This window comes from Scardinius erythrophthalmus (genome assembly GCF_964197995.2).
Source record: "Scardinius erythrophthalmus genome assembly, chromosome: 11".
NCBI classification, from domain to species: Eukaryota; Metazoa; Chordata; class Actinopteri; order Cypriniformes; family Leuciscidae; genus Scardinius; species Scardinius erythrophthalmus.
The window spans coordinates 11,805,112-11,832,073 of NC_138231.1; the positions used below are offsets into that span (position 1 = coordinate 11,805,112).

The 26,962-nt window shown below is 37.4% G+C and overlaps 1 protein-coding gene across 2 annotated transcripts; it reads left to right on the forward strand.

Moving 5' to 3' along the window:
• On the forward strand, window positions 1–26,962 carry tnfrsf21 (tumor necrosis factor receptor superfamily, member 21). 2 transcript variants are annotated; one of them, XM_081378164.1, is made up of 7 exons: window positions 1–372; window positions 4,826–5,039; window positions 5,151–5,456; window positions 8,169–8,693; window positions 17,632–17,897; window positions 24,262–24,475; window positions 25,647–26,962. In XM_081378164.1, exons 1-7 carry the CDS (start codon window positions 292–294, stop codon window positions 25,874–25,876), a joined length of 1,836 nt encoding a protein of 611 aa, XP_081234290.1. In that variant the 5' UTR covers window positions 1–291; the 3' UTR covers window positions 25,877–26,962. The 2 variants fall into 2 exon arrangements, with proteins under 2 accessions (XP_081234290.1, XP_081234289.1); XM_081378163.1 differs by having other exon boundaries at window positions 4,826–5,456.

The following is a 26,962-nucleotide window of genomic DNA, read 5'->3' on the forward strand; positions in this document are numbered from 1 at the left end:
GCGGCACAGGGAAGAGAATCCGTAGCCTGGACAAACAGCAGCCAGACTTCAGTCCACAGATCCATCCATCATCGCTATGGGAATTATAGCGTTCTTCTTCCAAAACGAAGCGCTTATCCCCTACTACTTGAAACCCGTCCACTCCGGGCAACAGACTATAAAAAGGCGTCAGTGGACGAAATTTGTACACTGAGGGAAGACGCCAGCAAAGGGACAATACCTCACAACAATGTGGGTGTCCTGTTGATGCGGAGATGCTGATGCTCCACCTATGAAGCCGAAAAGTAACAGATGTGGACCTGGGCATATTTAAACAAGAGTGATTCCATTGGGACGATGCCTGGGAAAATGTCTATGACTTGTTCGCTGATGGTAAGTCAAGGATACATTTGTTTTCGCATTATGCTTCTCTTGTCCTCTCGAATATTCTGGCTTTTGTTCTATTTAAAGGGACAGTAGATGTACCTGGTGTCGCACTTGGTGTAATACTACAGTGGTGAGGATGATGGAGTCCAAACAAAAGATGAAGACAGAATAATAAATCAGTTATTTTTATTTTAGAGATGTTGTCACTGTGGCGCACCTAGGTTTAAGGCAGCTTAAGATAATAGAGGCTGGATGGCAAATATTGTCATTGTAGCATATTGTTTGTGTTACAGTTTTTTTTTATATCATAGCCTACATTAGTCAATATTTAAATATTAAATAGCTAACAAACAATTCTATGAAATGTTGAATCGCTAAAGGTTAAATTAGGGACACAACTTGACCTATTTTAGGAGATATTAAAACGGCAAGTATGCATTTTGTGCTTGAGTATACATTTTAAGAGCATTTGGATTTTTGTTGTTCGTTATTATGACTTATTATTCCTATATATCAGACATTACAGACATTTGCTTTACATAAAATCCCTACCTAGTTATCATTTTTTAATACATTCTCTTAATATCCTTTTTTAATATCCTAATATTAGGCTATGTATTATACTAAAGAGATCTACATGACTTAACATCCTTATAGTCATGATTTTAATGTAATCTATTTAGTATTGTATATTTTATAAATACAATTTATCATTTTAAAGACATTGGCATGACTTATGTCATTGTATCAGAAGCAATGGCTTTATTGTTTTGAAGATACTCTAACATGACTTAATATTCCCATGTAGTATGAAGTCAGTTGAGGTTAATTTGGTATATCACATCAGACTGGCTCATCCATTAGCAAGTCTTTATCAGGGGACCATTAGGCTAAATCCCTTAATGTAGCTCAGTTTTCAAAAAATTGTGATATCAGTGTGGGCTGATTTACATTATTAGCCTCACAACGCCAGAAGGATTAGCAGTTTTCTCAGTTTAAATCATCCATGCACCGTTGAAAATGTATTTATTGGCATAGATGCAAATGATGCAATGTTTTTGGCAGGTGGCCTGACATTTGCAGGAATATTCCTTGCTCATTCATGCTGCCTGCAGACTCATTTGGCTGTTGTCGATTATAAAATGAGCATGAATGGCTCCAGACAGGGAGTGTTTGTTCTTGCTCTGCAGTCTTCAGTTATGATGTGTCGGAGGTGTAACAGGTGCCCTGTTTTTGTCGAGCAGAGTCTGGCACATGGAATCCCTATGATATCACATCTGTCCCTGTGTCTGTTCTTGTAGATTTACACCCTATGCTGTTTTGAGAATCAACAAATATTCACATTCAAAAACCCTATCCTGAAGTCCATCCATAGATAAATGAACTGAAAAACCATGGTAACCCCAGATTAGTGCATTTTATGACACTTTAACATTTGGTCTCTCCACATATCTTTAGTATTTAGTTCATCATTGATTACTCAGTAATTACAATAATTGTAAAGTTATGTAAAGTCTATTCACCCAGATTGCAAGCTCATGTAATCAGTGAAACGCCAAGTCCATTTACTCACTGGTTAGTCAGGAAACCCCATGAGTCACTCAGAAGCATCATACATAGATAGCTCATGGAGTCAACAATCAAGCATTGTAAACTGTAAATTACTGCTTTAAATAATTTAACCTTGTAAAGCTGGACATATTAAATGATATTCAGAAGATATTTTTTTTAATGAAAGTTTATTGGACTTTTAGACAAAAAAATTAATAATATGTAATTGTTGTTTTGTATCATATTTAATATATAAGGCTTTTATGCATAATATAGTATTATATAATGAAAATATGGAGTCACACTTGAGGAGGGAAAAAAAACAGAGGCCCAAATTGAGCAAACTTAAGGAATTTTCTTTAGTTTCTTATATTTATATGCTATATGAAATGACATTGATAGCTTTTAAGTTAATGAGGTTTTCAAAGCTATGACTATCACTTGTCATTCTATATCTCCCAGTAATAGGCTAGCCTATGTCTTGTTCAGATTCTATTTAAATGCTTAGTTTTCTGATTAGAGCTTGTGATTAGATTGTGTATATTACAGTTTTTTCAGCAAAGTTTAATCATCTTAATAATTCAGAGGCCTTAGAATTTCATGTATCAAATATGATACAGTAGGCTTTATGGTCAATATCTTTGATCAGCAGTCAATATCTTTTGATCATTTGGTTTTCTGATCAGCAGAAGAGAAAAGTAAGTATTACTCTTAAGTGAATTTATGAGTGCATGAATAGATATTCTGGTGTCTTTAAAAGTTGCACTTTGAAAGTCACAGCTAGCTAGTGCCAGTACTCGAGACATGTCGAGACATTACACAGACATGGACGGTCGAAAATGCGAATAGACATAATAAGTCACATCTATATAAGCTTTCATAAAAATGCCCAAGACTGTATATTAGGTTTCATACAAGTGCCCTTGTTTTTGGGTGGGATGAGAAGGTGGAGTTGTAACATTTCTTACTGGTTTTTGTACATCATGTCTATCGAAACCAAGAGTGCGTGAAAAAGTGTTCCTCTTATCTTAGGTTGTTCGTTCCTCTTTTTTCAAAGCCGGTTGAAAGAAAACTTGTGAACTTGAGGCAACAGTGTACTCATTCTTGCTTTAGTAGCACAGTAAGCGAACAGACATTGTCCTGTCATCAGTGAAGTTGTCCCCCTCGCTGGCCTACTTCAAACCCTCGTCTGTTCTGGTCCTCTTCTAGAGCTAAGGCCGCTGGGAAAGAACAGCTTTGCCTAATCGCTATTCATGTTCAGTGTGTCCTCCTGAAACAATCCCCATCACCTCACGAAGAGCAACACGTGTATCCGAGCCCAATCGGTCTGGCATCGTCCTGCGGTTCCCAGCGATGTCAGTATGTGTTGGCTGGAGAATATTAATGTCACGTTTGTTTTGATTCAGCCCTCCCCGTATTAGCAAGGAAATTAGTCTTCTGCGCTTTTATACTTCTTCTGTGCGGTCTGTTCTGTTGTTGAGGAACTGTAATAAAACTCCAGGGGATTCACGATCAGCAGTTAATAGAACTTTGTGTTTAGAATCTGATGATGCAGCGAGGCCCTTGTGTGTTGGATGTTCACGCTTTCCAGGATCATATTTTTTGGTGACTACTTTTGTACTGAGCCCAAGATGCCTGTTGTGGCCAAAACCCCATTTATGTGCGGAATTAAAATGTGGGCTAGCATCATAAAGAATATTAGGTGCAGTTCACATGCTGTGCAGTCAGCTTTGCTGGATGTGCCGGAGGAAAGAGGGGCACCGTTATGATCGGAATTTGGCTTTCAATGGGGCACGTTCAAGCTGAAGTAACTTAAAAGCGGCTGTGTTTACAGGCTTCTTGTCATTAAAAGTTATTTTTTGAAGGTCACCAGGCTGTGAGAGTGCTGTCAACACATTCCAGGGTTCAATGTTGTTGAAGTGTTTTTGCATGGGTGATTTGCTTCAGACTGTGTAAATGTTATGCAGACTTTTATTGTCAGTGTTTTAGAGAAGAATTATGACTTGCTCACATTTCTGGCTGCTCACATGGCAGACTAAGGATAACATGCATGGCGATCCAATTCCACTGCATTTTGATCTCACAATATAAAGTTCTTATCTTGAGGTCATCTGGACCTTATAGTATGACATCAATAAAGATATTTCATAATGCTCATTACCTAAAAGGTATAGTTAATTGTCATGGTGATTTTTCACTTTTTTAAAACAATCAGTCAATCAGATCTTTATTATTAGCCCGATGGACACTTGTTTTGTACAGCATACTCTTTGTTTTATTAATTCATTTTCATTGGTTAACAGCCAATACACACATTAAGACTAACAAAAGCAAAGCTCCCCACCCATCCGGGACAGTGCACATTAGCGTTTTTCATTGCATGGAGTAGCTAAACTTTAGAGTTAAGGCCTGATGAAATTGAAACAAGGAGAACAAAAATGTCTACTTTCCCTTTGGATAAAGTATTTTGAAAATCTTCCCATATCACAAGTGAATTTAAAGGAGTTTATTATTGGTCCAAAGAAAAATGCATTAAACCCAAAGTATACTTCGGCCGTCCGGGTTCTGCGTGACATAATTTTCGTCATCAGGAGGGTCCTCGGACATCCGCGCGCACTGTCCGTGTGCAGCCCAGTTTTTCACAACTTTAAATGACTGTTGGTTCATTTTCTTAAATTAGCGACTCTTCCAAAATGTCAAATTTGTCATGTAGTTGTTAAAAAGACATCAGAGAAAAAAAACTTTCCTCCCCAGTACCAGTGGTCTTTATTATTATATTGTTGACTCTTCTTACAATACAAACCAATGAGACAATGGTCATTCATGCTAAAAGGACAATATTGTGTGTTTCGATTGCGTGTATAGTCATTGTATAACAGTCCTCTTCTTGTTCTTTTATTGTTGTTAGCTTCTGCTGGTCGGTGACGTCTTAACCCACACACTGACCCCCAGCCCGACCACAGAGAAGCCCTTGTCTCCTCGGCACTACCAACACATCGACCCCGCCACTGGTAACAAGCTTGTTTGCGACAAGTGTCCGGCAGGCACCTACGTGTCCTCCCACTGCACAGAGGCCAGCATACGGGAATGCAGCCCCTGCCCGGACGGCACCTTCACCCGGGGTGAGAACGGAGTTCAGCAGTGTCACCCCTGTCAGAGAAGCTGCCAAGCCCCTTTTGTTGAGAAAACTCCCTGCACGTCCACCACTGATCGGTTGTGCATGTGTCCGCCAGGTAGCTTCTCCCAGGGTGGAAAGTGTCAGCACCACTCATTATGTCCACCAGGGTGGGGCGTCCGAAAGCGAGGAAGTGAAACAGAGGATGTGCGCTGCCGGCCATGTCAGCGTGGCACCTTCTCCAACGTGGCATCAGATGCACTGAGGTGCCGAGCTCACTCAGATTGCGCGTCTTTGGGCTTAACGCTGCTGATTAAAGGCACAGAGAAGACAGATAGTGTGTGTGGCCCAATGAGTTCAGTCTATGTCCTACTTGGAGAGGCCTCCGTTTCCACGGTTTCCAGCACTGAGTCAGCATATAGAGGTGAGAGTGAAAAAGCTCAATGTAGAGCTATTCCTTACTGATTAGAGTGTGTCTAGAGATAGATAGATAGATAGATAGATAGATAGATAGATAGATAGATAGATAGATAGATAGATAGATAGATAGATAGATAGATAGATAGATAGATGGATGGATAGATAGAGAGTGTTTGTTGTACGAGTGCTTTCTTCCCTGGTTTGGTTGTTACTAACAGCTCCCTCTGTTCAACATGATTGCTCAACCCTTTCATCAAGTTCCCTAAATTGGTGTTTAACAGCAGTGGTTGTATGTGATGTGAATATATGGTGTCCACCTCAGCAGGGTTTCTTTAGAGGACTTTTTTTAGTCCTGTATCATGTAGCTGTTTATGAGATAAAATCCTCCACTTAGTGTCTGCTAGGCATTTGAAGCCCTAATTCTATAGCCAACTGTCTGAATAATGTTATTATAATAATACATGCACCAAAATCATTTAACATCTTTTTTAATTTACACCTACACTACTGCTCAAACGTTTTAGGGTTGATAAGAGTTTTTAATGGTTTTGAAAGTTGAATTGTTTTGGCTCTCATCATGGCTGCATTTATTTTTGTCACATGATCCTTCCCAAATCATTCTAATATGCTTATTTGTATGGAGCTAGAATTGTGTCTTTATTACATGCGAGAAAATAACTGATCTGAGAGAAAAAAAAAGTTTGAGAGAAAAAGTTATCACACTGATAGCAAAAAATATATATTTGAGAGTTGTTGTTTTTTTAAGTATTTTTAAAAAGAGATTTTTTTTTCTCAGAAATAATTTAAAAAAATTCAAATTTATACTTTTTTATTTTCTATGAGAAAATACTTTCTCTCAAAACTTTTTTTTAGTCTCAAATATTATTATGTTTTGCTATTGGTATGAAAACTTTTTCTCTCAAATATTATTTTTTCTCTAATGAAATGTTTTTTTGCTATCAGTGTGATAACTTTTTCTTTCAAACTTTTTTTTTTCTCTCAGATCATTTATTTTCGCGCATGTAATAAAGAGACGATTCTAGCTCCATAGATTAGAAACATTTCTTCTTATGATCATCAATGTTAAAACAGTTTTGCTGCTTAATATTGTTGTACAAACCAGAGTCCTGCAAGGGTCCGATTTTGTAAATCCGCACCCGCCTGTGCCCGCAGTGCTTAAAGCCGCATCCGACCCGTTTTCCGACAGCAGCACTAATTAAAATCCGCACCCGACCCGCTTAAAATAGAACCGACCACCCGACCTGAAATAAAATCAGTTTAGACTATCACATTATAGACACACTTACAAAAATGTTTATTGCCAGGTCATACAGAAGTTATCACACGACCATTAACACAAGGACAACTTCAGCTGAAGCTGTCAAAAGGCCGGTACATTAAGAACATGGCTAACGTTGCCACAAAACTGAGTAGCCTAAAATAACATTTTACCAATCAAACAGACGTGGCTACAACACTATATCTGCCATGCAATTTCGTCTAGCCTACATCTGACAATTTTGGGTTCAAACACACCCTGCACACCACACATACTTCGATAGAACTGCTTGGTTTGTTACGACAGTTATCTGCGTGCTTCCTCAACGATGAAGTTCCACATTTGCGGCTATATATCCAACACAAAAATGTATGCAGCAAAGCCTTTCACAATATTGTTTTCTTCAGAATACTCCATATTTCTCCCACACACTGGACTTGATTTTTGATGACAAATTTGTCGACAACTTTACCATCTCCACTAGCTATTCTTTTCTTCAACTCCTCAGCATCCATCTCGACGACTGCAAGCAGATCGCGCGCGTGGTTATGATGAATTTTTAAAAGTGAAAGTAGGTGTAGAGACTCCTGGGAGGGCGTGGGCACAAATAAACTGATGTGGATTTTAAATTATTTTATCAACTTGAAATACAGGCATATTTTTGTAGATGTGTTCCTAAAAATATGCATATTTTACGTTTGCACGTGATTGTTTTAAACCCTTGTTTAGACCCGTGTCCGACCCGACCCGCACCCGTATCCAACACAGTTGGATGTTTTTCACCCGTTTGAGCAAAACGGGTACCCGAACCCTTGCAGGACTCTGGTACAAACCATGATACTTTTTTTTTCAGGATCCTTTGATAAATAGAAAGTTCAAAAGAACAGCGTTTATATGAAATAGAATCTTTTGCACCATAATAAATGTCTTTACTGTCACTTTTGATCAATTTAATGCATTCTTGCTAAATAAAAGTATTAATTTCTTTTAAAAGAAAGTATACTGACCCCAAACTTTTGAACAGTAGCGTGTAAAATGTTTTGATATATAATATGTAAAAAAAATATATAATAAAAAATGTGAAATCGTAAAGACAATGTTTCACTAAAAACAATAGTAGAAGTATTGAAGTATAGAAGTATACTGTTTTATCTTACATTTCCATAAGAGAACAATTTCTGATTCTTCAGATTGCATTGACTAGTTTTTGGGTCAGATCTGAGCAGTTAAGATGAGAAATCCATGTGAGATTATGTTGGCTTGAGCAGCATATATCCACTTTGCTCTCTACACATGCAAGCTTGATGCTGGATTAAAGTTTTAGATACTCTCCCTTCTGGTTTGTTGTCTAGGTTAAGCTCATCTTTAGGTCTGTATTTAATTCTCTCTCTCTGTCTCTGTTTTTGCCTGCTATTAAATGATCCACTCTGCACACAGCAAGTACTGCAGTTTTACCAGCTGCAGAGACTCAGGATGTAGCCGAGCCAGCCCTAAGTAGCACAGAAACGTCCCTCGGCGCCGAAGACATTCCCACAACCACAGCTTCCTCCAAGGCTAGTGTGGAGGATCCAGGACTCTTAATCGCTGCAACTCAGGACCTTCCTAAATTGCAACACAAGCTCTCCGTATCACGAGACCCACAGCTTGACAACCAACAGGCTGTGGAAACTCTGTCTGAGGGCAAGGCCCAAGGTTTGGGTTACCGGCCTATCCGCAGGGGTTCGCCGAGGCCTAGCACGCACAAGCACTTTGACATCAATGAGCACCTGCCTTGGATGATAGTCCTGCTGCTTCTGCTGGTGCTGGTAGTGATCGTGGTATGCAGCGTAAAGCGCAGTTCGCGGGTACTGAAGAAGGGTCCAAGACAGGATCCCAGTAGCATCATGGAGAAAGCCATCCACAAGAAGCCTAGCTCCCCAGCGCAGACCAAGGAGAGGTGGATCTACTACTCAAATGGACAGGGTGAGTTAAAACTGTGATTAAACAACACGAAAGCATAAAATTACAGAGCCTTAAATGGACATGGTGATTGAAAAAAAAAAGAGATGGAAGGAAACATTATATTTCAATACTTTCATGTTCTCTCTCAAAACTTTCAACAAAGTTTTTCTGATGGAAATAATATGAGGTGGGAGAAAAAACTATATTTCAATGCTTTTTGTGGGCGAATGCAAATATTTTTTTAAAGAACACAAAAGCATTGAAATGTAATTTTTCCTCCAATCTCATGTTTTTTTTTTTTTTTTCATTACCATGTCCTTTTAGTTTTTTTTTTTTGTTGGTAATTTTAATTATTTTTATGTAATTTCTTACCATTTATATTAATCATTTATCACCATTTTTGGTCAAAATGTTTAATAAAAAATGTAATCAAAATACCTGATTAAATTGGCCAGTCCAAACAATTAAAAAAATCGACTTAAATTAAATGAATTGTATTGCCAAAGTATGTTTGTTTCAGACTAGGTGTGAAGAAGTTCGTAGACCTAGAGATATTTTTTTATTAAAATCTGAAAATTGAATTGCTTAATTTAAATGTACTTTATACTAAAATTATTTAACCAAATAACTTAAAGGTGAAGTGTTTATTTTTTCTATGTTAAAATACTTTCTCCTATCCCAGGTAATCTATAAGTAAATCATTCATAGGTTGATTTTCCCAGAAAAGTGTAAATACTGTGTACTACTGTTTGTTTGATCCCAGCAAGCCCACTATAGCAACAATGATTTAACCAATGGCATGATTTTGAGGCATGGCTATTTGTTTGGCTGATCAGTGGCTTAACACACTTCTAGATTGCTGAATTGCATAAATAGATTTTTGAAATAGTGTTTATAGCTATATGCTTTGGCAGATGCCAGACACTCACTTTACAATAAAAGTGTTCACAATGAATTTCCAATGCACTAGAGTATCTGTGGATCTATCATCACATCAGTGCTGTTAATCCCATTTATTCTGCTCTAGAAAACTCAATATTGTATTGAGAACTTCAAAAGTTACGCAAACAAGGCCAATGTCAAGATCACCTCTCTCATTTTCTGTCAGTCACATGATCATAAAGAACCTGATCTCTTTCTGTTTCTCATTCTGCTACTTGGATAGCCTTTGCTTTACTTCTCTGGGGTTTCTCTTTTATTATTTATTCATTTCACACCATGTGCCCCATAACCTGGTTGTTACAATGCATCAGAGGCTGCTAGGTTAGCTGGGACTGTTGTGATGGGTAATGGTTTATATTGGCCTCAGATATCTGCCTGTGTGTGACTGCTTCAAACATGAGCAGTTGGAACCAGATTATTCCAGTTCTTTGTGGTATAGCGTTAGAGGAGTTTATCAGCAGTCATGCCCTTGTGGGAGATGATGGACTGAATTATGTGTCTTTAGAGGTGTCTGAATTCAGCGTATATTCTACTTGGGACTCATGCTTGAGAAAACCCCTAACCATAAGTGTTGGGTATGTAACTTGTTCCACACATTTGTGCTACAGACGTGACTGGTATCTTAAAAGGATAGTACACCAAAAAATGAACATTTTGTCATCACTTACTCAGCCTCAAGTTGTTACAAACCTATGAGTTTCTTTCCTCTGTTGAACACAAAAAAAATGATTTTAAAGAATGTTAGCTATCAAACAGTTGATGGTAGCCATTGACTTCCATAGTAGGAAAAAATACTATTGAAGTCAATGGCTATTATTAAAGGGTCTGGTTACCAACATTCTTTAAAATATCTTCTTTTGTGTTCAACAGAAGAAAGGAACTTATACAGGTTTGGAACAACATGAGGGTGAATGAGTAAATGATGACAACATGTTCATTTTTGGGTAAACTATCCCTTTAAATTGTGTGGTTTGCTGAGAGGAGGTGTGCTATTACTTTTAAAGCATTCACACTTACAATGATAAGATGAACAATACAATGATAAAAAAAAAAAAAAACAACAAAAAAAAAAACATCTAAAGGAATGTAATATCATATAAACACTTTTACCTGGGCTATTTTAAATTTAGGCCAGTAAGGAACCATGTAGCATGATTCATTGCAAAAAATGTCCATTGTCTATAGTGTAGTGATGTATAAAGCACAACTCACACAGAAGTCAAACCAAGCAGCTTTGTGTTGGTCAAAACAGAGCATTCACATGACCAAATAAACCTGATGAAAAATGTGCATGGGGAAATCATTCGCCCTTATGCGAAATTCCAAATCACATGGATTCCTATTGAAATGTCTGGATTTCGGCCATAAGAATTTGCCAAAAAATGATAAATATGTCCACACCATAACACCCTAGCAACCTAACACAAGATTCAAAAAGTTAATTGCCCTTGAAAATAGTGGGATATCAAGGAAAGGGAAAAACAATGACCTGTTCACGAGGATAGAATGTAAATAAAAAGAAAAAGTTAAACACTTCCACCAGGTACAAAAAAAACAAACATTTGCACTATTTTTACTGTGGTGTTTTTCTCCCATGCACTCTTAAACGTGAACAATTGCGTTGTTTATTGACTTCTTCGAGCAAATAATTTATTACATGCTAAACTAATATAGTAGAGCCTCCTCGAATCATGTTAGAAATCACAGGTAACCTTTACACAGCCGGTTGCCTCCACAAACACAACAAAACATTTCACTAATGCATTCAAGGTGTGTAATTGGGCGGCCTGAAGTGCATGTGCATATGTGTCCGTTTACTACATTAGTGAAATAATGGCCATAAAGGGCCGCATGGGAAACATATATAAAGATGAAGGAGCGATCGTACAAATAATGAATTCTTTCATTGGAGGTATAACAAAGCACGCATAGCGGAGATCAAAGACGTAGAACCACCCGCATGTACGCCCCATATAACAACCTCTGCAATAGGTGTTATCTATAAAAGCCCACTGCCCAGAATCAGGGTGGGCTGGGGCTTTTATAAGAGACAATTAGGAACTTCATGGGTGAGCCTAACTCTGCCAGCATTTTGTGTAAGAGTCAGGGAAACTCGGGGGAAGCTTGTAGGATCCCCTTGCGAGCAAGCCTCCCCTGGTCTTCATCATTGTTTTGATGGGGAAGTGGTAATTACTGCGGCTGGTATCGTGTATGAGGTGTCAGGGATTTATGGGATGGCTGCGTTGCTGTGAGACATTCCGGCAAAGCCACCACAGCGACTCACTAAAAAAGGGGAAGTCCTGACTCCCTTTGAGGATCCCTTTGTTTCCCAGCCAACCTAGACCTGTTGCAGCCGGTTTGCCACCTCATTTGATTTCTCATATGAAGACGTTAAGGCTTTGCTCTGTTGTAAACGGCTGTGGCTGATAAGCTTTTGTCCTTGTACATGTAAATGATCCACTGTGTTTCCTCACTTTCACTTATGCCTTTTGTATTGACAGCTGTTACTATGATGCACATAGGGTGGTCGATCACAAGTGGTCAGCCGTTTACACCTGGTTGTGACGCGTCTCAAATACGTCTCCTTTAAACACAAAAGGGTGATTTTGTGACTACTTGCATCACTCGCTATGTCAGTCTGTTACTTACTGTATGTATTTTTGTATAATTTTTTCAAATATTATTGCATGCATATATAGACAACATTTAAGGGTATAGTGTGTAAATTTTAGCATCTAGTGGTGAGAAGTTACGGTGGCCGACAGGAAAATACATTATATTGTCGTTTGAGACAGCAGAGAGTAGCCAGTTAAGCAATGAGGTTTCTTTACAAAGATACATTGAGAAATTATTTTTACTTAATTATTCAGTAAAACAATATGTTATTGCGAATATTATTGTTACTTGTTCATCATTGTGTCAGTGTTTTATTCGCTGACTTTAACTAGCTTCTTTGAACGAAGAACAACATAGTGACAAAACGCGCTCTCTAGAGCAGTTTGTACATTAAGGGCTACTGTAGAAACATGATGGCGCAAAAATGGCTATTTTAATGTAAGGGGACCCGCGGTGTATTTAGATAGAAATGGCTCATTCTTAGGTAATAAAAACATAACGATTCATTGAGGAAGGTCTTTATACACCACTGAAAACATAGTTATGTATATGATATTGTATTTCTGTTAACAGATCCTCCTACATATTACACAATGCACCTTTAACATTGAATTAAATGTGAAATTCTGATGGATAATGACTTTTTCTAAAATAAGAATTAATTTTATTATTATTATTTTTTTTATTATTTTATTAAAAATGTATTATTTTCTTGTAAAACATATTCCAAAAATTTTATTTACTTTGAAAAATATATTTTTTACAGTGCATATAGTCACATAGAGTTCAAGAATAACATAATACTTGCTGACTGAAGCACATACAAGCCTTGAAACATATGTAAACATGCTGTACATTCAGATAGTGGTGGCACATGTTTTCCCAGCATTCCATAAAAGTTGCCTTCAGGACTAGCAACCTAGTCCATTACGCAGTACAGTCATAGACAAGGGAAAGTATCACGCAATCTATCGACTTTGGCCTAGATCGCTCAGACAGAGCACTCTGTCATGCCGGAGCGACCTCTGGAAACGACAGGCGAGAGGATGGGCAGCCCGCAGGCTTGGCATTTTTAGATCCGCAATACAGTCAGTGGCACGCTAACCCTCAGAGAGCTTCACTCAATTTGCTACAGATGGATCCCAAATAAGACAGATCTGGCTTACAGATAGATGCGTTAATACCTTCCAGCAGCAGTTGTCCCCCTCAGTCATCCTGTTACGCTGAACTCTGTCACGTTCATCTTCAGTAGACACGACTTTAACATGGATTCATCTGTGTTGTTTTATGTTGGGTCCTCTTCATGGAAGATTACATGATTTATAATTTGTTCTTTGACAAACAAGAATTTTTCATAAACTATAGAATGCAGTTATTGATATTACCGTATTGGTTACACTTTATATTAAGGTGTCATTGTTACAGTGTAAGTACTGAGTAATAATAATTTACTATATGTACTTAATATAGGGTTAGGGTAGGATTAGGTTTTGGTTGAGGGTTAGTTGCATGTAATTATGCATAATTTACTGTTATTACTATGGTTAGTACATGTAACATATGCAACAAGGACACTGTAAAATAAAGTGTTACCAAAGTATTATTTTGTTTTATTCGACATATTTAATACTTTGAAGTTTTTTGGTTTTTTTTACAACTATATGGGTATTTTTTTCACTTTTTTAATAGTCTGCTTTTACACAATAATTATCAAGCGGGTATATATAATGAAATACAACTAGATTTTTACATTTTCAAAAAAAAAAAAAAAAGTGGAAAAAAACAGATTGGTGCTTGTCATAAAAAAATCACCTTAGCTTGGAACGCATTGTATTCTGATCCATAGCAGTATTTGTTTAGTATCGTTGATATGGCTCGTGTTCTTCATTGTGAATATATGGGATTTTCCCACAAAATTTAGAGGAGGTATATATTGGTGGAGGATATATTCATGATTTATCATGCATGTCTATAGCACACATGGTGCTGGATGAGTTACAGTACTTGCTGGAGTTTAATACTTTGGGGAACATTCAGATCCCTAACCCTAAGTATGACCGTTAACAAACACCACTAATAAGTATCAAGTGGAAATATGCAACATAGATGCATATCGTGCAAGTTAAATCATTAAGATTGTGCTCACATTTCTCTGAGGTTCACTCTTAGAAGGATTCCCTAGGAGGTTTGTCACACTACACCAAGTATATAAACACAGGCATCAATCTAGGTCATTCTTATGACCTTATCCATGGGACAGCATGTCCCACAGAAGCCGCTGGTGTACTGTAACCCAAGAGTGCTGCCCTTCTACACTGTATGATGCCATTCGCTAACTGTGTCTGTCTACACTATACTGCGCCAACTGCACATCATGCTGACTGCATTACATTTCAAAGACACATTAATGGTTTTGGATACAGCAGATACAAAAGTCAATGTATACACTACCGTTTAAAAGTTCGGGGTTGGTTTTTGAACAGATGTCTCTTATTCTTAACCAAGGCTGTATTTATTTGATTAAAAATACAGTAATATTGTGAAATATTTTTACAATTTAAAATAACTGTTTCTAATTTAATATTTATTTTAAAAGGTAGTTTATTCCTATAATATCAAAGCTGAATTTTCAGCATCATTATGATTATCGTCTTCAGTGTCACATGATCCTTCAGAAATCATTCTAGTGTGCTGATTTGGTGCTCAAGAAACATTTCTTATTATTATCAATGTTGAAATCAGTTAGGCCTAAATATATCATTATTATGTATTCACATAACTTTTTTTCGTTGACAAATAGAAAGTAAAACAAATATTTAAAATGGATATCCTATGTAACCTTGCAAGAATGTTTTTACTAAGGTTTTTTATCAATACAATGCAACCTTGCTGAATAAAAGTATTAATTTCTTAATGCATACATACTGCCCCCATATTTTAAAGGGGTGGTTTACTGCCTTTTTTCTTTGCTTGATTGTGTTTATGGGCTGCAATATAACATGTCTTCGTGTTTCGTTTGTTAAAAAACGGCTTATTTTTCATAAATTTCACCTTTATTGTAAGCCGCGTCCTCCTCTGTCATTTGAACGACCGGTTGACTTCCTGAGTCTATGAAAACACTCCCTCAGAAAGAGGCAATGAGCTCAGATTGGTTAGTTCGGCCGGTGTGTTGTAATTGGCTAAACTGCGTCCGGAATCTTCACGCCCATTACCTTTACGGGCGACAGTTGCATGTGCTCCGATCCCGGTCAAATGTAATGGTGTCAATATTGCCTCATCAGTTTGAGCCAGAATCAGACCCAGAGAGCGGTGATGAAGAGAGTCAAGCAGAACCTCCGCAAACACGGCTCTTACTAAACGTTTCTGAATGGTAATTTTTTTTAATTATTATTTTCTCAAAGAATTCCCATACGCTGTTACTTGAAAATGCTACTGCTGTTTGTTAGCTTTTGAGATACGCTTTCCCCCTGATTAAACATTTAATATAACTGAATACATGACTGAGTAATACTGTTTTTTAAAGATATTGTTTTATTGATAGAATGAACAACCGTTTAACTATTCACAAAACTTACCGGTAGTTTACTCAGTTTGTCGTTTTCTTTAGGTGTACATGTGATAACAGCAGCTGAAGTTTGCTGTTGCGATAATTTTTTGAAGTTTGTACACGTTTCTTATACACACAAAATAACATCGAACTAACTAGCTACTATAACCAAACAGCTTTGGCATTGGTTTGCGTTCTTGATCAAATAAAAAAATGACGTCATAAAGTAAACATGGGAAATACGTTTACAAAATTTGTACATATTACAAATTCGGGTCCAAAATGTTTGTACGCATCTACAGCCAGCGCTGGCATTTTTTTACATCCTTGATAAAAGTAAAACATTACGTCTTAAATTATACAGGCAAATACATTTAAAATGATTAAATCTTACTTGCAGGTTGTGGCCTCTGGTTTTAAAGCTGTAACTGCTTCATGTTGGAGTAATAGTTTCTTGTTGAATCCGACATTGAACTCGTGTAGATTCTGGAAGCTGTCTTCCGTAAAATGCGCAGCACAGAGAGCTAAACTACGATTGTAATTGTCAGGAACATAATCAAACTTAAATTTGAACCATTGTTGACGAACTACAGCGTCTGTAGGAAGCCTGAACACAGAAGACCTGACAGCTACAGCTCTCCACTATAACTCCTCCTCTTCGACAGCAGAACATGTTCCGGAGGGAGGGTTGATGTAAATGTATGGGTTAGTTACGTATAAAACCCGGGAAGTATCTCGTTGTAGTCCCATTCGAGTCGTTTTTGTAGGCATTCAACTTCCTGATTTTTAAAAGACAATATCTCTGCTTATGTTGAACTTTCAGCGCAGCAACTTTGCAGATACTGTTCATGCACCAACAGCAACATTACACAGTATTTAAAATGAAAAAAGTGAAATAGCAATCAACCACCCCTTTAAACTGGACTGTCACTGTATATCAATATATTAGGGCTGGGTATTGACACAAATTTCACAATTCGATTCGATTTCGATTCACAAGCTTGCAATTTGATTCGATTTCGATTATGATTCGATTCAATATTGATTATTTTGGATATCAGGTACAATGCATTGCAAATTTTCTCAAGGAAAACAAATCCCTTAACTATTATTGTAAACTATGGGAGTCAGTTGTAGCCTATTGGCTTCATTAGCCTACTATAATATTGAAGGTAAAAATGAACTGATTTGCATACAAACACTTACAAACGAGTTTATGGTCACTGGATATGTTTTTTCTGAGGTAAATGTGACGTTACATTACATTGTTTACTAACGTCTTTCCACGGTTGAAACACTGATTGAGCATATTCCATGTGACAGGATACGGACTTCGATAAGTTGTACTCTGTCTTTTAACACTTTCAGATGCTCATTCATGTTTATTTCACGCTGTAACTGGTGTTATTAAGGCAGAAGAGAAGATCAATGTGCTTCTCTTGAGCTAAGCCAGAGCGATCTCACGCCACAGCGCCAAAACGGTAATTATGTTTTTGAATTTCGTAAGAAAATGGACGTAATTTGAAACCTGAGACTTCATTTCATATCAATAATAACAAAGCACAAAGATTATTGCGATTTATTGGATGGGATGCGCGCAACAATGTTCCATTCATTCATCAACTGAAAACAGGATGACTAATCGATTATTGGGATTTAAGAATCGATATCGGTTCGTAAAAATGAGAATCGATTAAAATCGATTTTTTTACCCAGCCCTACAATATATGGCATGCTGCACTGTAATATATAGAAGGTAATACCATGGTAATGTTGTACTGTACTTCTCTATAAGGTTCAAACTAGAGTATGCAGTAGATGAACATAGGATTGACCTTTGCTCTCATTCTATAGGTGTTGACATCTTGAAGCTGGTGGCAGCACAGATTGGCAGTCAATGGATTGACATGTACAAGTCTCTGGCCAGTGCCAACGAGCGAGAGGTGGCCGCCTTTTCCAACGGCTACTCGGCAGATCACGAGAGGGCGTACGCTGCCCTGCAGCACTGGACCATACGTGACAGTGACGCCAACCTGGCTAAGCTGATCAATGCCCTTCACCGCCAACGCCGCATTGACGTGGTGGACAAGATACGCAGTGTCATGGAAGACAATCCTCAGGTGAGCATCTCTAGGTTTTCGGTTGACAATGAAGCGTTTCTTTTTTGCAAAAACATTTTCAGTCACAGACATCATTGTACACGTGAGCTTTTTACAGTCAGCCATGATTACAGGATGAACAAGTGAGCCATTTTCAGCTGGTCATGTGACCTCAACTTAGCGGCACCCATGAGGCAACATGCTTCATCTAGAATAAAACAACTTTTATAAGGCTACTGATACAGCTGGACTCATTTTCTCATGTAAGATGAGAAAAAGAAAAAAAACTATTATTTTAATCATATTTGTATTGTTTTATTGAATATTTTATATAAATATATATTATTATTATTATTATTAATATAGAAATATATTTTATTCATATTATTAAAAAAATTCAAAAGAAAGTTGATTAAATGGTTTACATTTTATGTTTGTATTAGCAAACCACAAGCTGCTGTATTAGTCAGGCCACGATAATTGATCAAGTTGTCATGTGTATATAGTCTTACATAACACTCACGCCCCAGGTCTAATAACACTCTATTTGGATAATACGTGTGCAGAAGGTTAAACAAGCCACATGAGTGCCTCATGACTCCTGGCTGCATCCCATTAAGCTGCATTACTAATGACAAAGGCCTGACAGGCTACCGGAGACGGAGGATCAGTCGTCAACTTTCATTTTAGTGTTTCAAGCCTTTCCTGTGTGCAGATTTGATAAAAGCCACTTTATTTACTCTGTCCTTGTCTCAAGGTCACTGTAGATGGTGAAGTTAAGGCTTTTGGACAAATTTTGATGCCACTGATATAACCAGGATAAACTGAGATAAAACTCTCAGACATATTTATATGCCTGCCTGTCAACGCCACCTCATAATCACCTAATTGCCAGTGCGGGTGTTGACTTTCACTGAACTTGCGTCTGTAAAGGTAGAGCATTCTCAGAGCACATCTTGTTCACCTTTTTAAAGCAGTTCTCCATTCATTCACATCACTCATCCTCATGTTTTTTATGAGTTTAAATGAATAGCTCGACTTTAAATTAAAATTTGAAAATGATTTTAGAATCACTGAATATTATAAAACCATGACAATGAATATTTTTATCAGTAAGCACCAAGGCAAAATCTGGTCCCAAACTGTTGTCCAAATTATAAATTATATTTAATAAATTATAAATAAATAAATTATATTTTATTTATTCAACTTTATTTCATTTAAAAGTCTATTTAATTTATATGTTTATTGCTAGAAAAATTGCAAACTGCCACAAAAAAGAAGATATTTGAGAATCATTGAATATTATAAATAGGGCTGTCAAGCAATTACAAATTTTAATCTAATTAAATACACGATGTGCCAATTAATTAGTCTAATTAATTGCAAGTTAAATGCGCATCAAATTTGTCTGAGAAATTACCCCCAAAAGATCATTTAAAGTCATCATTTAGTTAAGTGAGAAGAGCATGAAATAGACTTTACAAAATTTACATAGATTTTTATTTATTTTTGTTCAACATCATTTATTGCACAAAAACCTTTAGGCTACAATGGCCATGAATTATTATATATATATATATATATATATATATATATATATATATATATATAATTTTTTTTTTTTTTTTTTTATTATATATATTTTTTTTTTTAGAAGCTGAATCTGAATTGGTATTTAGATATATTTGTTTCATGACTGCATAAATATTTGCAGATACATTTTTTGAATGGGAATTAAAGGGACAGTTCAGTCATCCTTTACTCTCATGTCATTTCAAACCTTTATGACTTTCTGTCTTCTGTGGAACATAAAAGAGGATAATTTGAGAAATGTGTCAATTGTAATCAAAACAGTTTGGTTACCAACATTCTACAAAATATCTTCTTTTATGGTCCATAAATGAAAGAAAGTCATTCAAGTTTGGAAAATCACGAGGGTGAGTAAATGCTGATGGGGCTTTTATTTTTGGGGTGAACCATCTCTTTAAGAGATGTGAACTACGGAACGTAAGAATTACATGGGCCTGGTGAGGGCATTTTCTGTTTCTCTGAGCAAAAACATGCTTACAAGATCTGATATTGAATTAGCAATGCTGATAAAGCAAGGGGGGGTGAAACTTCATTATTAGAAAGAGCTGCATTAATCAGAGCCACGTGTTTCCAGATCAAATCACTTGTATCCCATACTCCACAGTGCCACAGCACGCATAACCTCCCGTCAGGTGAATGAACTGCACATGGTAAGGAAGAGGCAGATGTTACTGTCAGATTCAATGTGTTAAGGACATTTGGTCACTTCGATGCCCAGAAATGTCTGGAAAGTAAGGAAGGAATATGAGAGATGTGCATTTTTAGGAGTTACAAAGGATACAAAGTCATACCACTTGCACTCAACATGCAAGCAAACCTCAGATAAGGGCCCTCAGAGGATAAACACACCCAACGCTCCACTTGTCGTGGACGCCAGCCAAACAGCCCCAGAACTTTTAGACGCTGTCACCAGCACTCAGTCTGTTCTGTGCTACTATTTATATACAGCATTTTGACAGGTTTTTACAAGCCATAAAGAAGGAACAAAGTAGTTTTGGTCATTTTTTTAAAATGTATAATGTTAAAAGTTCCACCAGCAAGCTTTCTATAGTCAGATGTGGACCATGCGGTGTGTTCTGTAGGTGGTCTTGTTGAGTCTGGAGCAGTGTTAGCTGCGGTTAATAAGATCAGTGTGGGAGTGACACACTTTCCACATCTGTGGCTTGTGTCCTGGTGGGTGATGGCACAGCGTTCTTGGCGGCTCCCATGTTGTGGTTTCAGATGTTTGCCAACAGCTTTTCTGCTGGATGTGAATAGAAAAGATATTTGGGTATACGCCCATCCTTCTTCCTGCGACATGCAACTTGTATGAACAGTAGACTGTGTGCTCAGAATAATGCGTTTGTTGGAGTCGTTGACACTAGACCTTAGATATGGAAACGGGGCAGATTCTAGTCAGTTCTAATACAAACAATATGGGATCTGCAATAAGATAATGCTGATATGTGTACATATATACTGTTTAAAGGTTTTGTATCTTCTTTTTAAAAGGAATTTATACATTTTATTCAGCAAGGATGTATTAAATTGATCAAATATGACTCTTACATTATTAAAAAATATATATTTTATATACTTTCTATTCAAAGAATCCTGAAAAAAGTATCAGGGTTTCCACATAAATATTAAGCAGCTCTGCTGTTTTCAACATTATTAATAATAAGAAATGTTTCTTGAGCACTAAGTCGCCTTGTCATGACAATAATTAATTACATTTTAAAATATAATAAAATAGAAGTTATTTTAAATTGTAATAATATTTCACAATATTACTCTTTTTACTGAAGACATCTTAAAAAAAATTGACATTAGTTTCAAGCACACTAGACTACTGTAAAAAGCTCATTCTTATTATTGTGATTTTATTTTGTGGGGAAACGTTTAATTGGCATGAAAATAATGTCAAATTTTAAAGAAAAATAAGTCTTTTTTTTTTTTACTTTTATGGGGGCATTAAGCTTTTTGCAGTTAGATATAGATGGGTAAACATTTGCCAGCAATGCACACCAGAGAGATGCATCTGTAATTGACACAGCCATTCTGGTTTCCCTTGTAAAAAAAATCTATTTTTGTATCTTGCATGTGCTACGGCACACTTGCTTCCTTCCTTTCAGCACCAATAGATGACTTCTGGGACAGGGTGGAGCAGTCTTATCTGTCAGCTTAGTTCTTACTGTTTCAAGGAATATTTCACGCAGTTTGAAAATGCACCCTCATGTTGTATCAAATGACTTTCTTTCTTCCGTGGAAGACAAATCATAAAAACAAAACAAAAAACCCTCTGAATCACTGTGAGTTGTCACATTTAATTAATTTCCCAGAAAAACTCTCAAATATTTGATGTACTTTTGCAATAACATGAAAAATATCAGACGGAAAAAAATGCCAATGGTCTGTAATGCTGCATTACTCATATATTAACTTTCTTGGCCACTTGTGTTGCCATTTTACTCCTTTATTGGTGGTGTCTTTGAGTTCAGAGCTGTTTTTCTCTATGTGGGGTGACTAATGAATGACTAAATGTGATCTCTCAGCGTGCCACTCAGAGTAATGGTCTGCTTTTCTACGTGCCATTGATTATTCACTGCTTATTCCAAGGGAAGCTTTCCTGGAAATGGAGTGGTTTCCATCTTTCCTACAGTTCGGATCTGCCACTTCTGAAGTTTGAATACCTGCCCAGGCTATTATACACTTCCCTGAATAGCTTATGTCAGGATTTCCCAACCTGGAAATCACCACAGCTTTTTTAGAGGCCTAAGATTTCAGCTGCTACATTACTCTGGAATTATGATTTCCAGAGAACCCTGTTATTTTAAGAGTTAAGCATCTTTTACTGACCTTTCCAGTCTCTAATGTTACTTGGCAATGGTTGTATTCATAAATATCAAATTTGATATTTATGAAGATGAATATCAAATTTTATTTTTATTTTATGGAAATTTTAGAATTTCTATCAAACATTAAAAAGAAAGCTATTGTATTTTTAGTAATGTTATTGTAATGCTGTGAATTTATAATATTTTATTTTATGTATTATTATTATTTATTTTTACAATGAATGTAGCCTTTGATGCTGGTAGGTAGGTAGGTAGGTAGGTAGGTAGGTAGGTAGGTAGGTAGGTAGGTAGGTAGGTAGGTAGGTAGGTAGGTAGGTAGGTAGGTAGGTAGGTAGGTAGGTAGGTAGGTAGGTAGGTAGGTAGGTAGGTAGGTAGGTAGGTAGGTAGGTAGGTAGGTAGGTAGGTAGGTAGGTAGGTAGGTAGGTAGGTAGGTAGGTAGGTAGGTAGGTAGGTAGGTAGGTAGGTAGGTAGGTAGGTAGGTAGGTAGGTAGGTAGGTAGGTAGGTAGGTAGGTAGGTAGGTAGGTAGGTAGGTAGGTAGGTAGGTAGGTAGGTAGGTAGGTAGGTAGGTAGGTAGGTAGGTAGGTAGGTAGGTAGGTAGGTAGGTAGGTAGGTAGGTAGGTAGGTAGGTAGGTAGGTAGGTAGGTAGGTAGGTAGGTAGGTAGGTAGGTAGGTAGGTAGGTAGGTAGGTAGGTAGGTAGGTAGGTAGGTAGGTAGGTAGGTAGGTAGGTAGGTAGGTAGGTAGGTAGGTAGGTAGGTAGGTAGGTAGGTAGGTAGGTAGGTAGGTAGGTAGGTAGGTAGGTAGGTAGGTAGGTAGGTAGGTAGGTAGGTAGGTAGGTAGGTAGGTAGGTAGGTAGGTAGGTAGGTAGGTAGGTAGGTAGGTAGGTAGGTAGGTAGGTAGGTAGGTAGGTAGGTAGGTAGGTAGGTAGGTAGGTAGGTAGGTAGGTAGGTAGGTAGGTAGGTAGGTAGGTAGGTAGGTAGGTAGGTAGGTAGGTAGGTAGGTAGGTAGGTAGGTAGGTAGGTAGGTAGGTAGGTAGGTAGGTAGGTAGGTAGGTAGGTAGGTAGGTAGGTAGGTAGGTAGGTAGGTAGGTAGGTAGGTAGGTAGGTAGGTAGGTAGGTAGGTAGGTAGGTAGGTAGGTAGGTAGGTAGGTAGGTAGGTAGGTAGGTAGGTAGGTAGGTAGGTAGGTAGGTAGGTAGGTAGGTAGGTAGGTAGGTAGGTAGGTAGGTAGGTAGGTAGGTAGGTAGGTAGGTAGGTAGGTAGGTAGGTAGGTAGGTAGGTAGGTAGGTAGGTAGGTAGGTAGGTAGGTAGGTAGGTAGGTAGGTAGGTAGGTAGGTAGGTAGGTAGGTAGGTAGGTAGGTAGGTAGGTAGGTAGGTAGGTAGGTAGGTAGGTAGGTAGGTAGGTAGGTAGGTAGGTAGGTAGGTAGGTAGGTAGGTAGGTAGGATCGATCGTGGATAAGTTCAATATTCATAGTTCGCTAAAATGGTGGCCACATTGGCCTTTAGTATCCAATACAGACTAAAGAACAGTACTAGATTGTGGTAATAAAATCCGGATTGTACAGGCTATGTGCTCTGTGGGCAGTGAATTTCTGGCTGTACTTGATCTTTTTCATCTGTCCTCCCATGACGCAAAGGGCAGCAGGGACAGGACTCATGTGGGTGGTCCAGGTCTGCGAAGGCCGAACCCTTTGTACTGACCCGGCCATGGGCACATAGTGATACACTTGTAGAGCCCACACATTAATACAGTCATCGCTGTCTATCAGCAAAGACTCTCATTCTTCCAAATCCATTACTCACATAATAGTTGTTCCAAGAAATCTTTGTTTGTCCTGACAGACTACACTTGTGAGTTCAGAACAGCTTGAAAAGGAAACTCTAAACAAATATGTGTGTGCCAGAATGATTTTCTCATCGCCGTCATTAACATGTACTGTGACACCTCTTTTGCCGTAGGTTGACCTGAACAAGCTAATGACGGCTGTGAATGTAAGCCATTGTCTGAGCCCCAGCCATAAGCCTTTAGAGTCGCCCGGTGTGGTGGTGGAGCAGTCCCCCATGGAGCGCACCAAGGGATTCTTTCCCGACGAATCCGAGCCACTGCTGCGCTGTGACTCCACTTCCAGCAAGGACTCTGCCCTCAGCCGGACGGGCTCTTTTATAACCAAAGGTAAGTGCACGTGGATAAACAGGAACACATCTAGAACAACACACCAATAAGAGTTGGTAGTAAAAAAAAAAAATCTATAACAGGGGTGTCCAATCCTGCTCCTGGAGGACCACTGTCCTGCAGAGTTCAGCTCTGACCCCAACTAAACACACCTGAACCAGCTATTCAAGGTCTTACTGGCCATGCTAGAAACTTCCAGGCAGGTGTGTTGAGGCAAGTTGGAGCTAAACACTGCTGAACACACCCGATCTATAATAATATAAAAAAAAATTATAATAATATTCTATGAATTATTATTATTTAATTTTGTTTCTCGTAATTTAACAGTTTAAATTAAAATATAATACAATTTAAATAAACTTTAACATCATTTAAGTGCCATGAATTCCTCAAAGATATAAACAGTTTTCCTCAAATACTTCAGTGTTGTTTGATGATCTTTATTGTGATGAAAAGTAATTTCTTATAGTTTGTAAAAATGGCCTCCTTATGAAAGCTTTACGTCCCTGCATCATATGTTTAACCGCTTTAAATATGCAAACGATTAAATCATAAGAAATGTTATCATTGATAGGCTATGATACTTTTATTATGTATTAAGTGTTATGCTATTTTATTTTATATTAGATATATTCAGAAATAATACATAATAATAATAAATTAATTAATTGAATATTATTTAGATAATATATATAATTAGACATAAAAATATATAAATCACATATACATTATATACATATATATGAGATTTCTTTATTATGATTATATTATTTCTATAGATATCATTTTATATAGATGCATCTCTCTCTCTCTCTCTCTCTCTCTCTCTCTCTCTCTCTCTCTCTCTCTCTCTCTCTCTCTCTCTCTCTCTCTATATATATATATATATATATATATATTCTTGTGATTTTACCATTTAAATTCATGTAAGTAGTTAAATTAAAGTTTAAATTATAATTTAAGTGTCAGGAAAAGGTTTAAACAGGTTTCCCCAACATGTGAAAGGTATCGTCATTTTTTACAGTATTGCCCCCTTGTGGATGCTCTATGTTCTACCATATATTGTATTCAAAATTTTGCACTTTTCTTTTAGTAATTATTAAGAGTATAATGAATAAGTCGTAAAATATTTGTTGTGTTAATGGCAACGCTGGATTCTTCTGTCCCTCAGAGAAAAAGGACACTGTGCTGCGACAGGTGCGTCTGGACCCCTGTGACCTGCAGCCCATCTTCGATGATATGCTGCACATTCTCAACCCCGAGGAGCTCCATGTCATTGAGGAGATCCCGATGGCGGAGGACAAGCTGGACCGCTTGTTCGAGATCGCTGGGGTGAAGAGTCAAGAAGCAAGCCAGACGCTACTCGACTCGGTCTATAGTCACTTGCCTGACCTCCTTTAGACCTTTACAGCATCTCACTAATGTCAGCTACAGAAGCAAAGTGACGGACACACAAATGTGCGCTCACTCCGTTCCATTGTGTCCTTCAGTCACGTGCACGCAATTTTAAAACCTCTTGAATGCTCAGACGGGAGTTCATCTGCATCAAAAAGCTGCTCCTTGCGCTTGCATTAGCGTGAATGAAGCGTTCTCTGGATACAGCTGGTGTCAATGCTATAACCTCTCTAACATGCAGCATATTCTTGCACACACCTCAGCATGATGTCTAACTCAAAAGCTATGTGATGTAAATTATAAACCGGTTTTGTAAATTGTTAAATCAACCATTTAGTCCCTTGACCTTATTTTTATTTTATTTTATTTTATTATTGCTACTTTTCAAATTAACACATCCTAATTAGCAAGGTATTTTTGTTCCTTTTTTTTTTGTTCACAAGTATTACTACTGTAGCTTGTTTAGATCATTTGTTGTAACTTTGTTTGTGTTTTATGTGATTTCAAGGGCATTGAAAATCATTCCTACTGGTTATGATACAAATCATGGCTGTGGATAATGTGCATTCACTATACAACTCTTAAAATAAACTCCCTTCCCATGTGCTTTTCCTATAAAAGAGGACAAAAAACAAGTATGATTGCGAAGTAATTTCACACAGGCTAGAGTACCACCAAAAAATTATTTCACAATATTTAGATGTAGCATTTCAGTATTCATACTGCAGATATGTGGAACAGAGAGAATGTCTCTGTTAAACTCTGTTAAATCAAGTCACTCTGGTGCTAGATGTCAAACTATGGGATAGATGTTGATTTTATCCTAATAACAGGGTGTTTCAGGTCGCTTGGCCGCTGAACTTAAAAAAATATATAGGTCAAGATGATATAGCAGTTCGTAACTCTCCTGGATCTTAGAAGGAGTGTCGGATGAGCTTTTTAGAAACAAACAAGGACAAAATCATGGAGCGGAAAGATATGTATTCTTATGGCTGTTTTAAAGTGTAACACATGTAACCAAGACATTTATTATTATTGTTAATTATCATGTAACCTGAGAAATCAACAGATTAAAGTTTTTGTCATAATTTG